Below are 24,742 nucleotides of genomic sequence, written 5' to 3'. Positions count from 1 at the left end.
GTTAGCAGCCCAGCGGTTGCATTTTGCCACAAATGAAGCTTCCAGACACTCTTCAAGATGAGGCCCATGCAGGAGTCGCATGTGAATTGGGCTATCCACAGAGAGTGTGCCCTTCATACAACGGTACCTGATACTGAGTGAGGCCATTGGTCTCTCCAGCCCTGGTCTGGTCTTGTCCATCTAGCAGCAGCTCTGGAAGGCCTCTACCAGAAAGAGGCCTTGCCCGGCGCCACTGCTTGCAATACCAGGGGCTGAACATGGCACTCGGCACCAGGCCACGTGCTCCGCTACCGAGTTGTGGCCTTGCTTACCTTGAGCAGCTTCTTGTGCAGAAGGTAGCTTAGGATGATGAGGCTGGCCAACAGCAGTGCCAAAAAGACTCCTTTTCTGCTCGCAGCGACTGAGAACAGCATTACGACTGTCTGCGGGGAAATGCAAAACACACGCGGTAAGGTCACTCGGAGCTCACGCAGGCCACTTTGGGTATATCTGTGGGTGGGAAAAGAGATGGCAGAGGGGATGTGAAAAGGCGCCATGCGGATGAGGCGGAAAGGAGCTGCCCTCCTCCAGCCGCTGAGCACGTCAGCACTTTGCAGATTTGCGAAGGAGACCGGCTGGGATGCTGCCGCGGCACACAGGCATGTTTGGCAGCAAGCAACGGGCTCCTTGGCGCGGCGCCCATGTCCACTGCACGGGAGATGGGGGGGTGTGGGGCGGGGCAGCCGGATTTCAGGGGAGCCCCCTTCTCCTGGCATCTTTGCCCTTGGGGGTGGCTCTGGCAGTCGTGGAACTAGCGGGGGGGGGAGGAGGGGGGAGCTTCCGCTTCGGCCACAGCCAGGCCAGGGGCAGCTGTGCTCCCCCTTGCCGAAATCCGTCGCTGCCCCGGGGAAACTGCCCAAGCTGGGGCGAGCCCCAAAGAGCAGGGCGGATTCCCCGCGCCGCCCGAGGCCGCCCGGGGAGCCCGCCCAGGGGCCGCACCAGGGCCGCCGTGGTCAGCGGGAGCCCGCCCTGGGAGGCCGCTTCGCAGACCCCTCCCCAAGGCCCGCCTCCCCCGGGCGCCTCCGGCGCGCACCCGCGGCCCCCGAGCCTCCGTGGCGCAGCGGCGGGGCGTGGGCCGGCCGGGGCTCAGGCGCGCCGGGCTCCAGCCCGCGCCGCGCACGGCGGCTCCGGGCCAGGCCCGGCCTTGGCGTCTGGCGCGCCCTCAGCCCAGCCCGGCGCCAGCGCAGCCGCGCGACCCAGGCGGGGCTCGCTCCCGCTACCTGGGCGCAGAAAGCCGGGAGGCGCGCTGCGCGGCTCCGGCGCGCCTGGGGCTGGGCTGGGGGCCGAAATGCGGGGCCCCCGGGGCCCCGCATTTCGGCCCCCAGCCCAGCCCCAGGCGCGCCGGAGCCGCGCAGCGCGCCTCCCGGCTTTCTGCGCCCAGCGCGCCGCCAGCATCCGGCCCGCGGCGAAGGGGAGCCGCCCCCGCCAGGAAGCCGTCGCTTGCGCCCCCGCCCGCCGCTGGGCTCGCCTGCCGGAGGAGGGGTCCGGCGCGCCGCCTCGGGCGCGCGGCTCCGTCCCGCAGCGGCCCGCGGCCGAGGGACGCGGCGGCGGCCGAAGGAGGAAGCCCCGCCGCGTCATGCGCTCCGCTCCGCTCCGGCCTCCCCTGGCCTGGCGCCCTCCAGATGTGCTGGACTGCGGCGGCCGCGATCCCCCAGCCCGCGGGAGGGCGTCAGGCGGGGGGAGCCGGCTCGAAGCAGGCAGCGGAGCCCCCCTTCCTCGTGCCCCGGGGCCGCGGGCCGCTGCCGTGGCCTGCCCCCGCCGCGCGCCCAGCCTAGCCAGGTTCGGCCCAACGGGCAGCGCTTGCGCGCGCGCCCCCCCCCCCACCACCTCGGACGCCTCCCGGGCGGAGGGCTGCTGTTGCGAGCGGCCCGGCGCGCGGCGGCCGCGGCGTCTCTTCCCCGACGGAGCGCTTTTCGTGGTAAAGAAGCCGATGGAAGAGGCGGCGGAGAGTCCCGGCGGGGCGCGCGACGAAACGAAGCCGCGCGGCTGGACCCGGGTTCGTGCGCCGGCGGGAGCGGGCTCCCCGCTCTCCCCCCCCCCAGCAGCCGCTCCTGCGGATGCTGCGCGGAGGGCCGTGAGGTGCGGCGGAGCCCCCGCCGCGCCACGCGGAAGGCCCTTCGGGGGCCCCTCGCGGAGGCCGGGGCCGGCCCAGCCCGTCGGTCCCCTCGCGGAGGCCGGGGCCGGGCCCACCCCGGCGCCGCTTCGACCCTCCGCAGAAGCCTGGCAGCGAGGCGGCGCCGGCCCCCGCGGGGCTCTCCCCGGCGGGGGCGCCTCGCGCCGGTGCTCAGCCGCTTGGGAGCGGGGGCCTCCCGCGGGGGCCGTTCTTGTTCGCGGCGGCCCGTCTGCGGCGAGGGACAAGGGGAAGAGCCGGGGCAAGGCGCAGGGGGGCCGCACGCTGCAAGCAGATCGTGGCCCCCTGTGGAATGCCGCGAGCGAGACCGAGCCGTCCGTCGCGCTCCCAGAGCCCCGGAGCTGCCTCGGCTGGGCTCTCCCTCGGGAACCGGCATTTCTGAAAGGGCGGCGCCTTCAGAACGCTCCCAAGAGACGCCCAGCAATCGGGAGACCAGCTACCAACCTCGCATTTATGTCATGGTTTATTCTGCATGGTTCCCCCTGATGAAACATGAACCAATTGGCCTGGACTGTTAACTGGCCCTCCTGTCACCCAGATGCCATAACAAGACAGGCCTCTCAAAAATCTTTCCTGGCTTCCCCCGAGCCAGATGCACCCAGATGCTGTGAACCTTCTGGACTTTAGTTGAACTTGAAGCAGCAGCATCCCATGGAATGAGAGGGGATTTAGATTACGAGCTGGGCTGATCCATCGAGCTCAGCATCGGGGGGCCACAGCCCTTGAGCATGTTTTTTTCTCTCTCCAAGCATCCTAGAAATGCAGACTCCAGAAGAAAAGCTGTTAAGGTTGCCACATTTGGAACCAGCTTCTGCTCCTGTGCCTTAAAAGCCACCTGATTTTCAGGCACCTGCAGCTGACAAACATGTTATCTACATGCTGTGAATTCCAAAAAGCTTCTTCGGCAGATTTCCATTAAAGGCAGAGGATCAAGACAAGTTTGGCTTATCTTTTTCGGTAGATGTGCAACACAGTTATGGTGCTGGGAATCCTGGTAGCTGTGCAGTTCTGGTAGGTGAGTTCACACATGCACATTAAGTGACTGTAGCATCAAGTGACAACTTCCCTGTCTGGCGGGATCACAGATCAAGTGCCACCAAGAGAATGTTCGTATCCACACACAGCACCTCAGGCCTAGCCATTTTCAGCAGAGTCAGCTCATACATTCAGCTGTGTAAGAGGGGGTGAACACATGCACACTCCTCACACACTACATGTGTGAATGCACCATCGCAGATCTAGGGCACAGGGAACCTTTGTTGCTACATCTATATCTTGCCTTTTTCCCTCTTGCAAGGAACCCAAGGCGGCTTACGTTACCCTCCTCCTCTCCATCTTATCCTCACAATAACCCTGTCAGATAGGTTAGGCTGAGAGTCAGTGACTGGACTAAAGTCACCCACTGAGCTTCATGGCTGAGTGGGGACTAGAACCCAGGTCTCCCGATTCCCAGTCCAGCACTCTAACCACCACACCATTCTGGCTCCTCCATACCACCTCAAACACAATGCTTTCCACACAGAGTCTGTTCTCATTATTCAGCTTCCCATGATCAAGTGTTGCATTAATCCAGTGACACCCTGTACCAGCTCCGGTAACTAGCTGGAGTGCAGAGAATATGAACTGTCAACCTGAACTGTAGCTTCAGTTGTAACTCCTAACTCAAGATTAGGAATCTTGAAATGCCACAATTCCACCCAAGCAACCACCGTTTGAAAAGCAAACATGCTGAATAGAATATTGACCTGAAATCTGAAATGGAGAAATCACTTTTCCTCTCCATGATGCATTTTTGGATACTCTAACAGCACAGGCCTATACATGTCTAATAAGTCCCACTGAGTTCACTGGGCTTACTCCCAGGTAAATGGATATAGAGTTGCAGCTCAAATCGCTCTGAAGTTTCTAAAATGTTGCCTACAAATTGCTATTGTTATCAATACTCTGCTGCTGACCCCAAAGTTAAACAAAAACCTTCAAAGGGACACTGTAAGGTGAAAGTGCTGAACAAGTAATTTGATTCTGTGTTCATTTAGATTTCAATCAAGACAGTGGATTTCTGCCCTACTACAGCTCTGCATAAACAGAGCTCAAAATTTTGTGTTATTGCCACTTCTTGCTGTTGTGAATGGTCACTGTGTTACATTTGGGCTCTCCATCCTTTTCGGGCTCATGGGCACATTTGGACATTTGAGAACATGTCATGGGCATCACCATGAAATGGCTGCCATGGGGCATGGCTAGTCACGAAATGGCTGCCCGGTGGGCCTGCCTAGTCGCTAAGGACAAGTAACTTGCCCAAGAAGCTGAATACAAAGCAGAATTTGGATCTGAGCCCCAAATAACAAACCACATATTTGACTCCACATAGTGCAATAAAATATCAGTTTCACAGGAGGAAAGCTAGTGAAGCCCAAAGAAACACATCATACATAGACAAGCGCACACAAGCCACAGGCAAAATGCATCCATGCCAACACACACGCACAACACAGGCAGAATACACTCACCACCAACCCCCCGCCCCCCCATACAAAAGACACATATGAGCAAAAGAGAAAAAAAAGGCCCACTAACCCTTGGTCACTCTCTGCCACCTCCCCAGCCCTCCAGACTTACCAGGCTATGGCAGGGGCCCTTTTCTGTCTTCTTCTTTTAAGAGCAATTTCACTGGGTGGCTGGGTGCATTGGAAAGTGTAGCACTGTCCTCCAGCCACTCCACCACCTTTCTTTCCTAAGGATACCTCTGGGCCCATTTGCGGAAAGGAAAGGAACATGGTGGGCAGCTGGAGGCCAGCACGGTGCTTTCCCACTAGTTTTCTTTTTTAAAAATTAAAAATCAGGAGGTGCACTTGGAAGGGGCCTTGGAGGGCCCAAGAGAGGTGTCTTGTGCTAGGGTGTCCATGTGTCCTCTTTTACAGAGGACAGTCCTCTGTTTGAAGGGCTGTCCTGTCCAAGTCTGGTATAAAGATAAAGAACCTTCAGGAGGGAGAGCAAAAGGGCCTTGAGGCTGCCCATCCACAGCACCGGGGCTGCAGACTGACCAAGGCACATGGGGCACCTGGACACAGTCTTCCACACTAGGGTGAGATGCTGTTGTTGTTGTTGTTGTTCAGTCGTTCAGTCGTGTCCGACTCTTCATGACCCCATGGACCAAAGCACGCCAGGCCTTCCTGTCCTGCTCTCTCTCCCGGAGCGTGCTCAAATCCATATTCATTGCATCCGTGATGCTATCTAGCCATCTCATCCTCTGCCGTCCCCTTCTCCTTTTGCCTTCAGTCTTTCCCAGCATCAGGGTCTTTTCCAGAGAGTTTTCTCTTTGCATTAGGTGGCCAAAATATTTGAGCTTCAGCTTCAGTATCTGTCCTTCCAATGAGCACTCAGGGTTGATTTCCTTTAGGATTGACTGATTGGACCTCCTTGCAGTCCAGGGGACTCGTAAGAGTCTTCTCCAGCACCACAGTTCGAAAGCATCGATTCTTCGGCGCTCAGCCTTCCTTATAGTCCAGCTCTCACAGCCATACGTTACTACTGGGAAAACCATAGTTTTGATTATGCGGACCTTTCTCGGCAAGGTGATGTCTCTGCTTCTCACTATGCTGTCTAGGTTTGCCATAGCTTTCCTCCCAAGGAGCAAGCGTCTTTTAATGTCATGGCTACAGTCACCGTCTGCAGTGATCTTGGAGCCCAAGAAAATAAAATCTGTCACTGCTTTCATTTCTTCCCCTTCTATATGCCAGGAAGTGATGGGACCAGATGCCATGACCTTAGTTTTGTTAATGCTGAGTTTCAAACCAGCTTTTGCACTCTCCACTTTCACCCTCAACAAGAAGCTCTTTAGTTCCTCTTCGCTTTCTGCCATTAGGGTGGTATCATCTGCATATCTGAGGTTGTTGATAATTCTCCCGGCAATCCTAATTCCAACCTGTGATTCATCCAACCCGGCGTTTCTCATGATGTACTCTGCATATAAGTTAAATAAGCAGGGCGACAATATGTAGCCTTGTCGTACTCCTTTCCCAATTTTGAACCAATCGGTTGTTCCATGTGTAGTTCTTACTGTTGCTTCTTGACCCTCATACAGGTTTCTCAGGAGACAGGTAAGGTGGTCTGGTACCCCCATCTCTTTCAGAATTTGTCACAGTTTGTTGTGATCCACACAATCAAAGGCTTTAGCGTAGTCAATGAAGCACAAATAGACGTTTTTTCTGGAATTCTCTTGCTTTCTCCATGATCCAGCGAAAGTTGCTGACTTGATCTCTAGTTCCTCTGCCTCTTCGAAACCCAGCTTGTACTTCCGGTAGTTCTCGGTTCACATACTGCTGAAGCCTAGCTTGTAGGATTTTGAGCATAACCTTGCTGGCATGTGAAATGAGTGCAATTGTATGGTGGTTTGAACGCTCTTTGGCATTGCCCTCCTTTGGAATTGGAATGTAAACTGACCTTTTCCAGTCTTGTGGCCACTGTTGAGTGTTCCAAATTTGTTGGCATATTGAGTGCAGCATCTAGGATTTTAAATAGCTCAGCTGGAATACTGTCATCTCGGCTAGCTTTGTTGTTAGTCATGCTTCCTAAGGCCCACTTGACTTCACTCTCTAGGATGTCCGGCTCAAGTTCAGTGACCGCACGATCATGGCTATCAGGGACATTCAGATCTTTCCTGTATAGTTCTTCTGTGTATTCTTGCCACCTCTTCTTAAGCTCATCTGCTTCTGCTAGGTCCCTGCCTTCTTTGTCCTTTATCATGCCTGTCTTTGCACAAAACGTTCCCTTGAGATCTCCGATTTTCTTGAAGAGATCTCTAGTCTTTCCCATTCTGTTGTTTTCCTCCATTTCTTTGCATTGTTCATTTAAGAAGACCTTCTTGTCTCTCCTTGCTATTCTCTGGAACTCTGCATTCAGTTGGATATATCTTCCCCTTTCTCCCTTGCTTTTCGCTTCCCTTCTTTCCTCAGCTACTTGTAAAGCCTCATCAGACAGCCACTTGGCTTTCTTGCATTTCTTTTTCTTTGGGATGGATTTCGTTGCTGCCTCCTGAACAATGTTACGGACCTCCGTCCATAGTTCCTCAGGCACTCTGTCTATCAGGTCTAATCCCTGAAATCTATTCCTCGCCTCCACTGTATATTCATAAGGGATATGATTTAGGGCATACCTGAATGGTTTAGTGGTTTCCCCTACATTCTTCAATTTAAGCTGGAATTTTGCAACAAGAAGCTCATGATCTGAGCCACAGTCAGCTCCAGGTCTTGTTTTGACTGACTGTATAGAGCTTCTCCATGTTTGGCTGCAAAAGACATAATCAATCTGATTTCGATATTGACCATCTGGTGATGTCCATGTGTAGAGTCGCCTCTTGCGCTGTTGGAAAGAGTGCTATGATCAGCGTGTTCTCTTGGCAAAACTCTATTAGCCTTTGTCCTGCTTCATTCTGTACACCAAGGCCATGCTTGCCTGTTATCCTGGTGATTTCTTGACTTCCTGCTTTAGCATTCCAATCCCCTATGATGAAGAGGACATCTTTTTTTGGTGTTAGTTCTAGAAGGTGTTGGAGGTCTTCATAGAACCAATCAACCTCAGCTTCTTTGGCCTCAGTGGTTGGGGCATAGACTTGAATTACTGTGATGTTGAATGGTTTGCCTTGGATTCGTACTGAGATCATTCTATCGTTTTTGAGATTGTACCCCAGTACTGCTTTTCCCACCCTTTTGTTGACTATGAGCGCTACTCCATGTCTTCTAAGGGATTCTTGCCCACAGTAGTAGATATGATGGTCACCTGAATTAAATTCTCCCATGCTGGTCCATTTTAGTTTGCTGATTCCCAAGATGTCGATGTTCAATCTTGCCATCTCCTGTTTGACCACCTCCAGCTTGCCTTGATTCATTGATCTTACGTTCCAGGTTCCTAAACAATATTGTTCTTTACAGCATCGGATTTTCTTTTCACCACCAGACACATCCACAGCTGAGTGTCCTTTCGGCTTTGGCCCAGCCGCTTCACTCTTTCTGGCGCTACTTGGAAATACCCTCTGCTCTTCCCCAGTAGTATATTGGACACCTTCCGACCTGAGGGGCTCATCTTCCGGCGTCATCTCTTTTAGCCTTGTGATATGTTCCATGGGGTTTTCTTGGCAGGAATACTGGAGTGGGTTGCCATTTCCTTCTCCAGTGGACCACATTTTGTCAGAACTCTCCGCCATGACCTGTCCGTCTTGGGTGGCCCTGCACGGCATAGCTTATGGCTTCACTGAGTTACGCAAGCCCCTTCACAACAGCAAGGCAGTGATCCATGAAGGGGCGAGATATACTGTATTGCCATTTCAATTATATGTAATTAATCCATTCTAAAGTTGCATCTACGCATATAAAATTGCCTATGGCCACTTTATATAAACTGGTCTCCTCTTTTTGTCCTCTTTCTTGGTGGTGCATTTCCTCTTTTTTGACGATTCACAGGTAGCCTCCATGCTGAGGTGCCCATTGGCTACTTCACTTGGGTGCATTTAAGCTTTGTGTAGAAATGTTGTGCCTCTTGCATTTCACGGCATTTTGGTCCTGCTATTTACATCTCTCCGCACAATCAATGTGTGTACATAATCTGTCAACAGAGGATAGCACTGCATACATCTGAAGATGCGGTCTAGTCCGTGAAAGCTGTTGCCACAATAAATATGTTAGTCCGTGGCAGTAAAAGCAATGACGAGTTTTGTGGCATCCTGAAGATGAACAGAACTACCCCTTCTGGAATGCCAGAAAGGCAGTCATGTTAGTTTCTTGCAGGAAAAACAACAAAGAGTCTTGTGGCACCTTAGACATTATTACATTTATTGTAACATAATAACCCTCTGAAATCGTTATTAATGAAGCCAAGCATCATGGGTAGTGGATGGATTTAAATTCTACTCTTTTGTTCTCCCTGCTGTACAAAATGGGCAATTAATCCCTGCATTCTTCAAGGAAACATTGTGATTTCAAACGATAACTACTCAACAAATTTCACTTGCAAGTTCTTGCTTCTTGAAACGAATTAACTGCCTTGAATGAATCTCCAGCTCTACTGGCAGAGGGACTAACATGTTCTTCATTACTTTGGCACTCTGCCTTACAGGAGATTCCTTTATCTTCTGCTTAGCTCTGGAAAAGGATCCAAATCACCGCTGGAAATTACATTTTCAAAGGGGGAACAGTCATGGTGTGTTTCTTTATCCCAGTAGCCCTTGGTGCAACGTGAAACCTGATTTTCACCCAGCATGAACCAACATGCTTAATACCGCCTGCACTCCATCTTAAGATCATTGCAAACAAAGTACAAGCCTTCTGGGATCTTCCATCCTGCCCACCTGTTCCTCTGCCCCTCCCCTGCCTTTCTGTTCTTCTTTATCTTTTTTTCCCTTAACACTCAGCCTGATGAATAGTTCCGAGGAACTCAAAAACTGCTCACTACTTTGTGAAATTTGAGCTAAATACCTAAAAAGATGGCATTGTTCTACCTTTGTATTTCTTCACCTCTAATTGACCAAAACAGCCACCTACAATGTTTGTGTATTTTGATAAGAAACTCACCTGTGCAGGGTTCACCATTGGGTTGTAGCACAGCTTCTTTCCTTTTTTCTAAGAGTTTTTGTTTTTGTGTGTGCTGTCACTCGAAGGGGCAACAGCATCAGCTGTTTTGGCAGGTTGGCCCCATTTTGCGCCTACCACAGTGCAGGTGTGTGGGAGGGGGCAGTGTTGGATTGAGCTCCAGGGAAGAGGTGGAATCAGGTGCCTGAATCTGGCCTCCGATTTCCTGAAAGTTTTCTTCCCCCATGAAAGAGGCTTCCATTGCTTTGCCTCATTCTCAGGGTGTTTTATAATTTGTGTGGGAAGGACCGTTCTCCTGGGCCAGGCAGCTGCAACCTTGGGGATGTGGTGCGGCCCCTTTTCCCAAGTCCTCCAACTAACTTCCCATCTCCTTGCTTGTCCAGCCCAAATGCCCCCATCTTAGGCCCCTGCCCTTAGGCCCTGTTTTCTCATACTTGCTCCGCTTCTCGAACTCGACCACCCTCAGCTAGCTGACCAATGGTCCCTGGTGGCTCCCTTCAGTGACTGGAGCTTCTCTCCCTTGCTGCCCCTTCGGCCTGGAATGGATTCCCACAACACCTCCCAGATGCTGCTTCTCTCTCTCCCCTCCCCACTTTCTTCTTTCCCTCCTCAAAACTCACCTTTCCCCGGAGCCTCTGGCCGAATCACTCCCAGTGAAGATGGATCCTAAGGATTTGTCACGGTCTTGACTGGCACGGCTCGCTTCCCCCCGCCCTGACGGTGGCCTCTCCCTCTTGCTCCCCCATCCCCTCCCTTCACTGCCTCCACTGTGGCTGGAAGTTAAAATGTAAGCTGCTCTGGCCAAGAACCCTTTTCTGTGTACGGCACTCCGTAAAGTGCCATGCGTGCTATTATTATACAAGAACAATAATACTCCTCCTATAAGCTCGTTAATACATACAAGCAGGAGCTGCTGCTGCACACTCTGGAAACCCCAAAGCGACAGCAGCGCTGGTTGCGGCTGCCCTCCTGGCCTGTGTGCCCGCAGCCCTGTGTTTGAGTAAAGCAACCCCTTCGAGTAAAGCTTAAGCGCCTCCCTCCCGACTCTCTGCTTAAGTAGAGGGGAGCACCCATACCAGGGGCCAGCAACGTGGCCCCCGCAGGCACCAGTGCGTCGTTGGACTCCTTTCTCGCCACCTGCCAGGGTTCCCAGTCTCTCCCACTTTTAATTTTTTAAAGTAACGTTTCTTACGGGCAGCTGGGATTGCTTCAAAGCAAAGTGGGCCTCTGGCAGCTCCTGTCTTCTTTTCCCATGAAAGCCCCTGGGCCACACAAGGGCCCAGAGACATTCTCAGGAAATGAAGATGGCTGGTGGCTGCAGGCCGATGCGCTCCTCTGCAGTGCAGCCATTTTGTGGTGGTGCCCAGGACAGTTCCTCACATTTTCAAATGGGCCCACAGCCACAAAAGGTTTTCCTACCCCTGACCTACACCATAGTTAAAGGGGAAAGACCTTCCCATGCCAGGTTGTCCAGCTGAATTGTGGGGCAGGCAGGGCTATATCCTGCTGCTCTAGTTTATTCCTCTCGACTTCTGCTCACAATGGCTGCCAACAGTTCTGCGCGGGCATCTGTTTCCCTTTCTAGATAATTCCTGGCATGCTAATGGTAGTCCTTCTGTGTGGAGGAATGGTCTCAAGCAGCCCAGGGGCTCAACCCAGGACCTCCTGACGTTTCCCAGAGGATGCCACAGCGGATCTTGCCCTGCTTCCCCAGTTCCATTCAAACATTGCTAGACAAGTGACTACTGGGTTGCTTGTGCTGTTGGACCAGTTCTTCCTGCATACAAAATTATCACAAGCTTTTTACATTATTTATTTATGTGTGTGTTTAAGAACAAGTCCAGCAATGGCATCACAACTTCAACACTAAATCAGGAAGCAATCGCCTAATAGAGAACAGCTCTCACGTTTGACTTGCCATCCAACGGAGCAGTCTTCTGCACCAGTGACTCCAGGGGCAGAAATACGCTGCGGCCCTGTTGGCAGGCAGGGCTGGCCCACGATGCTCTGCTGCTCCGGGTGAAGACCAAGATGGCGCCCCCCTCCGTTCTGTGAACAGAAGCCAGCCGGACTAGCAGCTGACTCTCTCTCCGATGCTGGGAGTGGGACTGCATCCTCCACTGCACTGCAAGGCAGCAGGCTAGCTTGAGGGGTGCAGGTCAGGCTGTGTGACCCACAGCTCTCTCCTCCAACCCTGTGCTGCCACCTCCCAGCTTCTGCCGCCTAAGATGACCATCTCACTCTACCTAACGGTAGGGCTGGTACTGCTGGCAGAACAGCTGCTGTATCCTGTACCCACTTAGCCTCAGGGGGGAGGGGGAAACACACAACACAGAACGCCATATCAAAAGGTGATTATGTCCCAGGATCCCTGGGAACACTGCCAAAGCTCACCAATCCAGAGCTGTGATGCTGGCAATGCCCATGTGCTGCCCAAATAGAGGGACCAATGAACCCACAAGGACTTGCCTCCAACGTCCCCCTGCAGCGCAATAATGCAATGATGCCACAGCACCCCCCCCCCCAGTGGCACACAAGCTATTGACCCCATTATTGCCAGTCCCGAAGTGTCCCTACGGGTGGGGGAGTTCACATCTTTTTATGCTGCTCACAACTGCTGTTTTGGAGCAAAATTCACACCAAGGGAAAGAGAGAGTGGGCCCCAAACTCAGCACCCACATAGCTCCCCACGCTCAAGATTCCCACTTGTGCTGTGCCTGCGCCTGTTAGCGCAAATTGTTCCTTTGGCATGCAGAGGGCCTTCCTCCCTGTGTCTACCAACAAGAGTGCCCCCTGATAAACTCTAAGTGTGCACAGCTGGAGCAAGAGAGACCCATTCTACATACTCTGCGAGCTGAGTTACACTCCCCCAGTGTGGGGTTTATATACTGATGGTGGCATGCTATGTCGTGCCGGCTCCAGGGTGTGGAGGGCAAGACCCCCCAGCCCCCCCTCAGTGATTCTGCCTTCTGACCACCATGGTCACCCACTTTGCTCCTCCCCCTTGCTACCACTTGTGGGCTTGACAGGTGGAGAGCTGGGGAGAAAGCAGCCAATGGTCTCTTCTACTCCTTCGCACCACCACCACCGTCTGGGTCACAACTAAGGATGTGTGGATTTTGTAAGAACTGTTCTGTCTACATTTCTCAGATTGTCAGGCATGTTTCGTTCCATCATCGGCTCACTGGCAGATACATTCCTGAATTTAAACAATTGCAAAAATGCCAGAATCCTCTCTGAAATGTGTGAATGCTCCCCAAAAGTGCACTTTTGGGCTTTAGCCTATGGGGGAAATGCACAGTTTGGGACAGTGTTTGTTATTGTATGTATTTTTCTATGACTAAATTTGTGAAAAATCAGAAAGTAAAAAACACGGCCTGCAAGTCTGCTGAATCTGTGCGTCTCAGGAAAATCCTGAGTTGGATTCATAGAAATACAAACTCATTTGATCCCATTGCGGATTTCTCTGACATCCCTAGTCTCAGCAAAAGAGAGGTGAACAAGCAGGTTGCAGTGGTGAAGAGGAGGAGCAAGTCCAGGGGACTCTTCTTTGTGGGCCCCTGCTGGGGTGTGGGCCCTGGGCAGGTGCCCAGCCAGGCCTTCCCTCGATGCTGGCCCTGGTGCTAGGATTCTGTGCTATGAGTTACACCATCACCATCATAGCGGAGTGACTGGAATGGCTGTGGATGCAGGGCAGCTATTTGAGAATGCTGCTCCTCCCCTGGAGTCAGTGGGAGGGAATTGCCTTGCCCCACATCCAGGGCGGTGTAAGCCTGCACCAGCAGCGGGGCTGCGCAGGACTCTAGAATGCCGCGCAAAAGCTCTCCTCTCTGAGCCTCCCACAACGCTGCCCCAGCCTGGCTGTTGCACAGCTGTGTCTTCACCAGTGGAGCTGATGTGCCAGCAGAGCGGCCCACCAACGTATCTATCCCGGGTGGGGTATCTCATTCCAATGTGCCGCTGGGACTCACCAAATCCAGCTGTCATGGCGGAAACACTCAGGTAGAGAGTAGGGCTGTGCACAGACCCCCAACCCACTTCGGATGCCGCTTTGGATCCTCTGAAGCGACCCCTATGTGCCTTGGATCGATTCGGGGCCCCTCCACTTCAACTCGGATCAGAATCCAAGGCGAGATTTGGATATCGGGATTGCCCGTTTTTGACATTTTCCCATTGACTTGCATGGGAAAACACAAATGGTCATAACTTTTTTAGTTTTTAAGATACAGATATGAAATCTGGGGATCTCTCCACTCCCCTGGAGAGGAGGCCACCTGCAAAATTTGGCCCAGATTTGGCCCAGATTTGGAGTTAAAATCTGATGTTTTCCACAGAAACTCTCCAAGCAAAGAGCTGTAACTTCTCCCTGTTTCCATGCACACATGTGAAACCTGGGCCCCTCCCAGCCCCCCTCGAGGGCATCCCACCCACCAAAGTCCAGGCAGTTAGGCCCACTGGCTTGTGTGCTCGGTGCAGGTTAAATGTGATATTCCCAGAAATTAAGACCAAACTCAGAAGGGAAAGTGTGTTGAAGCAGAGGTCACGATCCCTGATCTCTGCTGCATGTTTCTTTGAAATGCAAAACAACCCTTATTCCGAAGAATCACTGGCTCAGCCTCTCTATGGCTGAATACACACTGTACCTGGCAGGCAGCCTGGAAGAGGTTATTTTTTAATCTGCTTTTGTTTATTTCTAGCACACACTAAATGAATACTTTGAATGTATCTTGAATGAACATGGTCAGTGCCCAGCCAGAAGGGCCTCAGATTTCTGAACGCTGGAAACGCCCGCCTGGTGGACCCGCACTTCCCCTACCCCCTCTCCTCCATGGTGTCCTGCCTAAGCCTCTTGAGGGTGAGAGACGGAGAGCTTGCAGGAGTTCCGGAGGCACTACCAGCCTTCTGCTTGCCCCTGCTGCCGTCCTGCTGGGACACGGGGGCCTCTTCGGCGCTGCTTCCTCAAGTGCAGGAGCGGGCTGCTGGGGCTGGAGTGCTCCGGCTGTTTCCCCTGCTCAGAGGCACCTTGCAGTGGTGGCACAGGGCAGTGCTGGGATCGGCTCCCAACCCAAAGTGGTCCCACGCGATGCTGCCCTGACGTTTCAGGGGAGGAGGAGATGCAGATAGCCTGCCTTGAGTTGGGGGGGGGGCACCACACGAGCGGGGGTAGCAATGGAAGAGGGATTGGGTGCTGGAGCCTCTGCCTGCTGCTCCTCCTCCAACACACCCTGGAGGGTCTCCCCCTCTTCACCCTCCACCGTGCTGAGGAGGTCAGCCACCTCTGACCTGCCGTCCATCAGCGGGGGCCCTCTTCCACCACAGGAGGAGATGCTGCTCTGCCTTGGGCAAGAGTGCAACTGCTGCACCTGCCCACGCCAGCCTCCTCGAGCAGCGACCTCCGAGCCCTGCAACTGGCCTCCGCGCTCTGCTGCCCTACTGCACCGGGACGCGCTATCTGGACCAGGGGACAGGCAGCTCGCCTCATGGCGCTGCTAGTGACAGCAGCACCTCGCCCACCTCTGCCCCGGCCAACGCCCCGAAGATGCCTCATATTGCGCTGGATTGCTTTGCCACACAGTGGAGTCTTATTGGAATTGGAAGGTAATTAATATAAACACTGTGTGTCTCGTGCTTTTTCAACACTGCCCTGAAATTGGAATGTATGGTGTTGGTGGAACTACAACCGAGCACGCACACAACATGGACACAGACGCACAAGAGCTAAAGAAAAGCAGAACTACCTCAGCAAATGACGGGTGTCTCTAATTTATTGTTTTAAATTTCATGTTCTTTTATGGAAGACAGGATAACTTCAAGAAATAGAGGGCGACAGTGTAGCTGATTAGATAACAGCCAAATCAAACCCTAATTTTTCTTTTTAAAAAAACCCCTTATTTAATTTCTGTTTTGGGAGGATCAACACAGAGAAGACACAGACAGTTCACTTCAGCACGGGGGGTGGGGGACAAACACTACACACATAGGCTGCTATGATATGCCTTTCTTTAAGGATTTAGAAAGAAAGAAAAAATTAAATCCTTGAATATGGCTTAAAGGAGGGGGCATGCCCAGAAGTCAATGTTTATTTTTAAAAATCGAAATAAGACTGGGTTTGTAAAAATCTAAGAGACAGAGTTGGCTGACAAAAACGACAAGGAAATAGAACAGAGAAAGCAGAAGTAAGGGTCGACACTGTGCATCAAACGCAGCCTTTTCTGGAGTCCAAAATCGAGATAAACAAACAAGCACAGGAATGGCAGGGGAGGAGGGAAGCACAGCAGCAACTTGCGAGGAAAAGCTGTGTTCGTTTGAAACCATATGGAAAGGAGAGATGAACCTGATCAAATACAAATAACAAAGGAGTCGGAGGTGGAACGAAATAGGAGAAGGCGCCTGGAGGAGGTGCTGCAACTGCACCATCCCATTTGGGACAGATGATCAAGGAGCGAGGGAAGGGAACGCTCCCAGTACAACCAACCTGTTTCCTTTTAATTTAAATTCTGAGGAAAGCCTAATGGCGATCAAAATTGAATAAATTGAAGGAACAACTCCTAGGAATGCACACATATGCACGAAAACACACACACGATCATCTCCCAAAGACACAGCTAGCACAATAACCAAATGCAGCCTTTCGCCAAAGTATATATCCCCCCTTCCTCCACTGCTCCCTCTGATTGGAGACTGCTGGTGTCGGTTCTTGCTGAGAGTTCCTATTCGCCAAAGCACACCCCCTCCTTCTCCTGCGCTCGCCTTCCCGCCTCCTCCCACCTTCCCGCGTCCATTCGCCTCCCCCCCCTCATCCTCCTCATGGCCCTCTGCATGAGCATTGAGAAGTTGATACATTCGGGAGACAGCCTGTCTGGACTGCTCAGGCATTCAGTAGAGCTCCGAATGTACGAGGAGGAGGAGGAGGCACTTCGTGGGGGGCTCCGAATGTACGAGGGGGGAGGAGCTCCGAATATACGAGGAGGAGGAGGAGGCACTTCGTGGGGGGCTCCGAATGTACGAGGGGGGAGGAGCTCCGAATATACGAGGAGGAGGAGGAGGCACTTCGTGGGGGGCTCCGAATGTACGAGGGGGGAGGAGCTCCGAATATACGAGGAGGAGGAGGAGGCACTTCGTGGGGGGCTCCGAATGTACGAGGGGGGAGGAGCTCCGAATATACGAGGAGGAGGAGGAGGCACTTCGTGGGGGGCTCCGAATGTACGAGGGGGGAGGAGCTCCGAATATACGAGCTCCGAATATATGAGGAGGAGGAGGCACTTCAGCATATTGAAAGCCTAAATTTTAGCAGTACTCAGTGCTGTAACTAGAGAGGGGGGAAAACTTACAATAAGAAGCCTACTTCACTTACTTGTGTATTCCTGTGATTATGGAGGCTATCCCAGAGGCTGGGTCTGAGGTGCCCCTACCTGGGAGCCACCCCGACTCGTGTTCTGCTGCCATACCAGGCCTTCTGCGAAATCCTACAGCTTCTCCGCCAGCGTAACGCAGAGACAGGAGTGTGCCTTGAGGGCCTAACTAGGCACGATGATAAAGATCTGTGACTGGATCTTCCACCTCTTTTAATTTCAGCAAACAGCATCTGCTGTTAGCTTAAGATGATGGCACTGGAGGAAGTGGGGTCGAACCCTTTCCTCCAGAATGAATTTCCGGAGAAAATTTGTGTTGTTATGTTTTGATGAGAATACTTATGAGCTGCTTCTTGGCTCAACCTCTTGGCGCAGCTCACCCCCAGGGTAAATTATGCGTAAGGTGAAATTGCCCCTTGCCCTGACGACTCCTCTGCCTGTTCTGGGGAAACTTGCATGCTTCAAGGAAGGGCTAATCTTTGAAACCAGAAGAGACGGGAGACAGAGCCGTGGATCTCTGTCATCTTGCCTAGTTAAGCGCTAAAAGGAAACAGGGATTGTGCTGTGCCCTGCCTCACTGTTGACTGGGGAGCAAACAGGTTCCTTTCAACAACAATAACAGCAACATCCTCTTAAGGGTGCAATCCACTGCATGTTTAGACAGAAAAAGTCCTGCACCTCCCAGCATTCCCCAGCCAGCTATTTTCTTATGTAAATCTTGCCTTCTTCTTACAATAACAGAAGTTGGAGAAACCCTCTGCCTCACTCCTGTGCACGATACTCCCACAGCTAGATCACAAGCAGAGAAGAGCAACACCATCAGGGGAAAAAATCAGCATATTTAAAATACATTCTTATACAACTAGAGCAAAATAGTCACTCCGCATTATGAAGCGTACCTGTTTGAAACTTTTACGTTGCGCGTGTGTGTGATTTCCTGCTTTTGGAGTTTGCTTCGATGTTGGACAATCCATCTTCAAAGAGAAGGGGAAACAGCCTTTGTCGGGGGAACTGCCTTTCTGCCTGCTCTTCGTTCAGGCTTTTCAGTCACATAATCCTAAGGAAATTTTTTATTTGCTATCCACCAGACTGACAGGAACTCCCAGTTGAAAGCACCTCCCAGATCCTTTTGTTGCACCAGGAACAAAAGGGCATGCCACAAAGGGCATTGCCTGATTTGCTCATCACTCGGAAAAAGTATTCATTTTCTGTCATGGTAGATAGCTGGGTGATCCATCCCAGAGCCCATAGTCTGGCACAAAGCCAAGCAGAGTGCAAGTTGCTACATCCATTACAATTTCACATGACAGTTACTTGAAGCAGATCAAGAAAATCTGGAAACCTAGGAAGACAACACGCATTGGGCATGCAATATGACTCCAAGCATCCTCTGATTCTGAAACATAATGAAATAATATGATTCATTATTACATCTTCTCTCCCAGAAACATTTGATTCCTTGTCATCTTCCATCAGGAGCTGGAGCCATGGTCCACAGTGATAACTAATACATGGGGGGGGCGGGGTCCCCCATAAGTGGATGAAGTTGCTTCACACAGATAATGGGGTTGGATCCAGACTTAGTCACAGACTCGCTATGTCCTATTGATTTCAATGGGTCTGCTCTAAGTAGGAGTAGGTCTGTAGCCAATGCATTATCTTAGCAATACTTAGAAACATCCCTGTGTGATTGGTCAGTAGTTTTATGCCCATTTTACAGCTCGTGAGATTGAGCATGAAAGAGACTGGCTTTTCCAAGACCAACCAGTGAATACATCAATTAATCAAACTTAAAATTATGCCCAAGGCAATTTGCAACAAATGCAATGACATCAGTAATAAAATAGCAATGTAGAACAGATGCAGTGTAAGAGTTTCACACAAATACAATACGTCATTTCATTACTACTATTAAAAACAACAATTCATTCAATTAAAAATTTTCCACAAAAACAAGTAACTACTTGAATCATAACAACAATAAAGCAATACATAACATATTCACAACATTGCAAGCAATGCTAGCAACATTCTCTCTGCGCTCTCCACTGGGCAGCTCCCTTGTTGGTCTGATCTTCCTGATCCTTGACGGGATGTCGGAGAAATCCACAACAGATTCAAATGAGTTCAGATGAATCCGACCTGTGGATTCCACAGCAGACCAGCTTTTTCTGAGTCACTCAAATTCCATGGACTTGTGGACCAGTTCTTCATTTTGGGGGGAGATTTGTGTAAATTTGCATAAGTGATAACACGAATTAACTAATGCAGATTAGTGCACTTGTGCAAGTGTGCATTAACACTAATGTACATCAGCGCTAATGCAAATTAGCGCAAGTAGAACAAAATTCTGGTTTAAAACATCTGATTCTGTCAATGAGTGGTTAAGGGTGCAATCTTATGCAGGTTTAGACAGAAAAAAAACTCCTACAACTCCCAGTATTTCCCAGCCACCATAGATGGCTGGGGCATGCTGGGAGTTGTAGGACTTTTTTCTGTCTGAACCTGCATAGGATTGTGCCCTAACAGAATGAAAGACATCTGGCAATACGTGAAACACAGATAGAATGGATTTAACAAAATCCATGCATACCTACCTTGAACCACAGGATGTTCCTGATAAGGTAGGGAGCTGACTTCTGCAGCAGGGATGGCAGGAACAGGGAAACTAATGAAATTGTGTAAATCCACCTTATTTAGTTATTAATCTGTTAGAAAATAGATATCCCACTTTTCCAGCTAGAAAGGGAAGAGCTCAAGGCAGTTCACACAACTAACACAATTCACACTAACTAACACACATAGGTCGGGGTGAGTTAAAACCAATAATAAAGACAATGAACAAACTACAAAGCAGCAGATAATCACAAGCTAGTGAGTTCCATCATGGAAGAAATGTTAGATATAAATGTAATAAATAAAATAAATAAACTAATAACTTATTTTATTTTGTTGTGAGCCACAGACCTTCCCACACTGCCAACAATCAATTTAAAAACCTGACAGAAGCACATTTAAAAGTGCACAGGGGCTCTTCCACACATGCAAATCAAAAATGAGAGAGAGAGAGAGAGAGAGAGAGAGAGAGAGAGAACTCTCAGAGCCCTTAAAGCTGCACTTGTGCACTCAGTAAGAGAGGCCCCCCGTCTCACATAGCAATTCCTCATATTTCCAAATACAATTAGCATTTGGAAGGGTGTGGTCCACACATCTATCTATCTATCTATCTATCTATCTATCTATCTATCTATCTATCTATCTATCTATCTATTTAATTTCTTAATCACCCATCTGGCCAGTCACCCAGCCACTCTAGGCGATGTACAACCATAAAAAACCAGTAAAATTAAACATTAAAACATCATTTTCTAAAATTTCCCTAACCCACCACAAATGCCTGCCTGCACAACCAAGTTTTCAACGTGTGGCGGAAGGTCATAAAAGAGGGGGCATGGCGGAGTTCCCTAGGGAGGCAGTTCCACAGAGTGGGGGCCACCATAGAGAAGGCCCTCTCCCTCATCCTCACCAGCCTAGCTGTCCTGGCTGATGGGACAGAGAGAAGGCCAACCGAGGCTGCTCTTGTTGAGCGGCCTGTCTGGTGTTGTGGAGGCGCTCTTTGAGATAGGCTGGGCCGGAACCGTATGGGGTTTTAAAGGTCAAAACCAACACCTTGAATTTGGCCCGGAAAACCACTGGTAACCAGTGCAACTCCTTCCGCACCAGAGTGATGTGATCATGCCGGCGGCTGCCTTTAATCAGGCGAGCCGCCATGTTCTGCACCAGTTGCAGCTTCCGAACCGTCTTCAAGGGCAACCCCACGTAGATCGCATTACAGTAGTCTAGACGAGAGGAGACCAGGGCATGTACTACCGATGGGAGCAGATGGTCGGGAAGGAAGGGGCGCAGCCACCGTACCAGATGGAGTTGGTACAGCGCTGTCCGGCTCACAGCTGACACCTGAGCCTCCATGGACAATTGGGAGTCTAAAATGACCCCCAGGCTGCGGACCTGGTCTTTTAAGGGTAGCCGTACCCCATTCCACACCAGGTCAACATCCCCCAACCACCCCTTGTCTCCCACCAAAAGGGCCTTTAATAATGCATGAAGAAAGAAGCCCTTTACCATAGGAGAACTATTTGGGGATTCAAGTGAAATATTCTCGACTGCCAGTAGATGGCACCTTTTCCATTTCCTACTGTTTTATAGAGGTCTTCCAACAGGTTCTTTTTCATGCGTTAATAATCGGGTCCTTCTTGAGCGCTCGGCTTTGCAAAGAAAGGAACGCAAAAGCTTTCCCAGGATGTGCTTGAAATATGAAAGTGAAGAAGAAAGGACATAGTGACACCTGGAAGTAGGTATTTAAGATAAGAGTGGTGCCAAGAGAAGCCGCAGAAGAAATGTGTGGGAGATTGATATTATCCTGATTTTAATTTTTACAACATTCCAAATGATGGATGCTCTTGAATTTAAATGTTTTTAAATTAAAGAATAGTAGGCAAGACACTGGAATTTTGAACATTAATATTGTCTTAAAATTTTACCAGCTCAACAGAAGATGAATGCTGTAATACTATACATGCTTACCTGGGAGTAAGTCCTATTGAACTCAATGGGACTTATTTCTGAGTAGACATGCCTAGGATTGCACTGTCAGGCTGGGATCCAAAGACCAACTTTAGGTGTGTCCGAAAGTGCTTGGACATTCCCAGTCATATTGTTGACTTTGTTTCTTTGGAACAGCAACCTCTGCAAGCCATATCAAACTTCTTCTGAAAGTCTCCTTTAGTTTCAAAAATGGCTTGCTACATGGAACAGAGGGCTGCAGAACTCAGGCTCAAAGCCTCCTTAGGCAGCTATGGAACCAGCTGCCATGTTCTTTGTATCCTGGCCTTAGTCCCTTTTGACTCAATTTTAACATTGATGGTTGAACATTAAAAACCTGGATTTGCATTGCAAAGGTGTGCTGAGTTTCAAACTGGTGCAAAATTTCATTCTGCTTCTAGGGTTGCAAGGTTTCTTTTGAAAGTTCTTCCCTTATTTCAGGATATCACAGCTCCATAAAACTTAACCAACACCCCTAATTTCCAGTGCAGTAGCTCTGCCATATCCCTGTATTTCTTTCTTTCTTTTTTTAAAGGTTCATCTGGCAACCCCTGCAGTCCCACCCAGTGTATCAACAGAGTTACTCAAATGTGACCAGGAAGTGAATTAGCCCCCAAGGCTTCATTGCAGCCAAAACCTTTCTCCAAGCGAAAGGACAATTAGTGATCAGGACCAAGGCATTTTTTCCCCAGCCATGACATCTGTCTAATGGGAAATTAGTCACGTCACACAGGCCACTGAACAGCTGTTAGAGTAGTGTGAGGAGTGGGGGTAAAACTATCTCTGCCATCACTGCTGCAGACTGGCTTAATGCCTGGGTCCTTGGAAGTCAAAAGATGCCATCGCATGTCATCCATCAGGAGAGTTGTCCAGTAGCTGTGCTTCATGGGATTTATCTGGCCACACACTTTCCAGAAGAATTAATTCTCTGCTGTCAGAAGGTGGCAATTGCTTCTGTGAGCTGCTCAGAAAGTCAGTGGTGTGGATCCCTTGCTCCAGGGCGCAGGTGGGGTTGCAAAATTGCCTGCGCAGTTGCCAAAATTCTCCATCAAGTGGTCGGTCCAGGTATGCTGTTGCTGCTTTTTTGAGCCAAAGCTCTGTCACTTCTTATGAATGTTCTCATAATGACATCCCAGAGCCACCATAAAACTTGCATTGCTGAAGCTCCCCCAATGGCTGTAAGGCCATCAGCAACTAATCCAGGAGTTTGTATCTTGGTTATATTTGTAAAAGAGAAAAGGAAGACAGCTTTGTATGAATAGATGGTGTGATATCCTTCACTGGAGATTGTAAAGACAACTTTGGATAGGTGGGTACTCAGCAGACATGCATCTGGTTTCCAGGCTCTGACCCCTTTCTTTCAGGTTCATTTAGCAGCCATCATTCATAACTTCATGACTTGGGGTTTTCATGATGTTCTGCATCGGGCTGTCCTTGATGACCCTTCAGAACCTTCAGCTGCTGCATGGTATGCTACCTTGCTTTTCAATAGCGATGGGAATAATTTATGCCATTGCTGCAACATCTGCAGTGACTTCTGGTAGTGTTGTGGGCACAGTTCAGTCATCTGATTTTAACCTACCGAACCTCAAATATATCTGGCCCTATAAACCCGCAAGACTGCCTCCATCCCTATGTTTCATCCTGCTATTCATGATAAACCTGGAAGAGTTCTTGGTGGTGGTTTCTGTGTGGCAGATCTGAACAGTGGCTCCATTTAAAGAGCTGTCCTTGGTGGCAGAACCTCAGGTTGGGACCTTCTAGAGGGTCAAAGAAGTCAGTGCTTCAGTGGTTTCTGGAAGTGATGCAAGATCTTCTTTATCTGGGCAGTAATTTTGGAGCTGGAGATAAAACAGGGAGTTCCTTTAGAGAGCAATATGGTGGATTCCACTCCACCCCCAGTGGCGGTAGACAGAGCTATGATCTTGAGGGGAGGGTGAAGAATCCCCTCTTGGAAATCCCTGCTTGTACAGGTGAGTGGGGAGGGGAGAGGCTGGGGAACTGTTAGATCCAAAGGTCTCTCAGCCCTGTCCCCACCCCTAACAGTGTGTCTCACCTAATATGTTCAGAGGCCTGTCTAACAGAAAATAGCTATTTGGAGGGTGGAGTGGTGAAATCACCTCCATTGCCCCTCCCGCCGTGCCAGCAACAGCCCAGCAGGGCATCGGATTCTTGGAAGCCTCTGACCTCAGAAGCTTCCATCTAGCAGGTGGCAAACTGGCAGGATTGTGCCCTAAGTCACTAAAGTTTAGTGACTAATTAGAATATCATTACTGAATATCTTTGAATGTTTCTGAAAGTGATGTGCCTGGGATCTTTGAAGACAGAGCAAATTAAACAAACAAAAGCTGCATCTAAAGCCAGGTCTTGAGGAGTTTCTTGGCTTGGTACAAAAGAACAATGTAGGCGGCCTCTGTCCATTTAAGACAGAGAGTCTCCCAGAAGCAAGAGGACCGATTGCATGCAGCTGCTTCAGGATGCGGCAGTTAAAAGCAGGAAGCAGGCAGGGGCAAGGCTGCTGGAGAACAATGTCATTTTCACATGCTGGATCTCACCAGCCTCGCCTTGAACCTCAGCCTTGCTCGTGTTCACTTATGTGTTGGACTCTCGACTGGAAAACAGACTTCTTTTTGCCACATTGCCTTGGATATGAATGAAATGGTAAAGTTTCCCACTTCAGCTTCCTTTTCTGTCTCTCAGCCTTGGACAGGTTTACAATCCTGTTATCAGCCAGTGAGTTATTGCTGCCTGCTGTGGTCAGCTGGCAAGAACTGACACTCCCCTACAGTCAGACTGATCTTCGCTGCCCTTCCCCAACCTGGTGTGCCCAGATGTTTTGGACTACAATTCCCAGCATTCCTGACCATTGGCCATGCTGGCTGGGATGATGGAAGCTGTAATCCAACACATCTGGAAGGTACCAGGTTGGGGAAGGCAAATCTACACCCAACAGAAGTAGAGAGGTGTGATTTCAGAGGCGTGCAAATCTTTATACAGATGGGCATGCTTCCTGCCCTCTATTTCACGTGAGGTTC

General features: G+C 50.4%; 1 protein-coding gene across 12 annotated transcripts in view; it reads right to left on the bottom strand.

Moving 5' to 3' along the window:
* LOC146340371 (NXPE family member 1-like) overlaps window positions 1–18,130 on the bottom strand; it is a 42,571-nt gene extending 24,441 nt beyond the window's left edge. For 3 of the 12 annotated variants that reach the window (XR_014792853.1, XM_084860671.1, XM_084860670.1), the window contains exons 1-2: window positions 18,005–18,130; window positions 312–422 (exon numbers count right to left, since the gene is read on the bottom strand). Coding sequence is in view for 11 of the 12 variants with exons in the window: in XM_084860671.1 (XP_084716797.1) it covers window positions 312–422; window positions 18,005–18,079 (186 nt within the window). In the remaining variant the exon portion in view is untranslated. Of the gene's footprint in view, window positions 1–311; window positions 818–1,072; window positions 1,238–1,507; window positions 1,838–1,866; window positions 2,136–2,433; window positions 2,551–17,107; window positions 17,327–18,004 lie in introns of those variants that run through there. The other 9 variants (XM_084860677.1, XM_084860673.1, XM_084860674.1 and 6 more) reach the window with 8 other exon arrangements.
* Between the last annotated feature and the right edge of the window lie 6,612 nt (window positions 18,131–24,742).

The sequence above is a fragment of the Heloderma suspectum genome, chromosome 6 (assembly GCF_057233095.1).
Source record: "Heloderma suspectum isolate Gila_16-S chromosome 6, 16-S_ref, whole genome shotgun sequence".
In the NCBI taxonomy this organism is placed as follows: domain Eukaryota; kingdom Metazoa; phylum Chordata; class Lepidosauria; order Squamata; family Helodermatidae; genus Heloderma; species Heloderma suspectum.
This window is presented reverse-complemented; position numbering and strand designations above follow the sequence as displayed.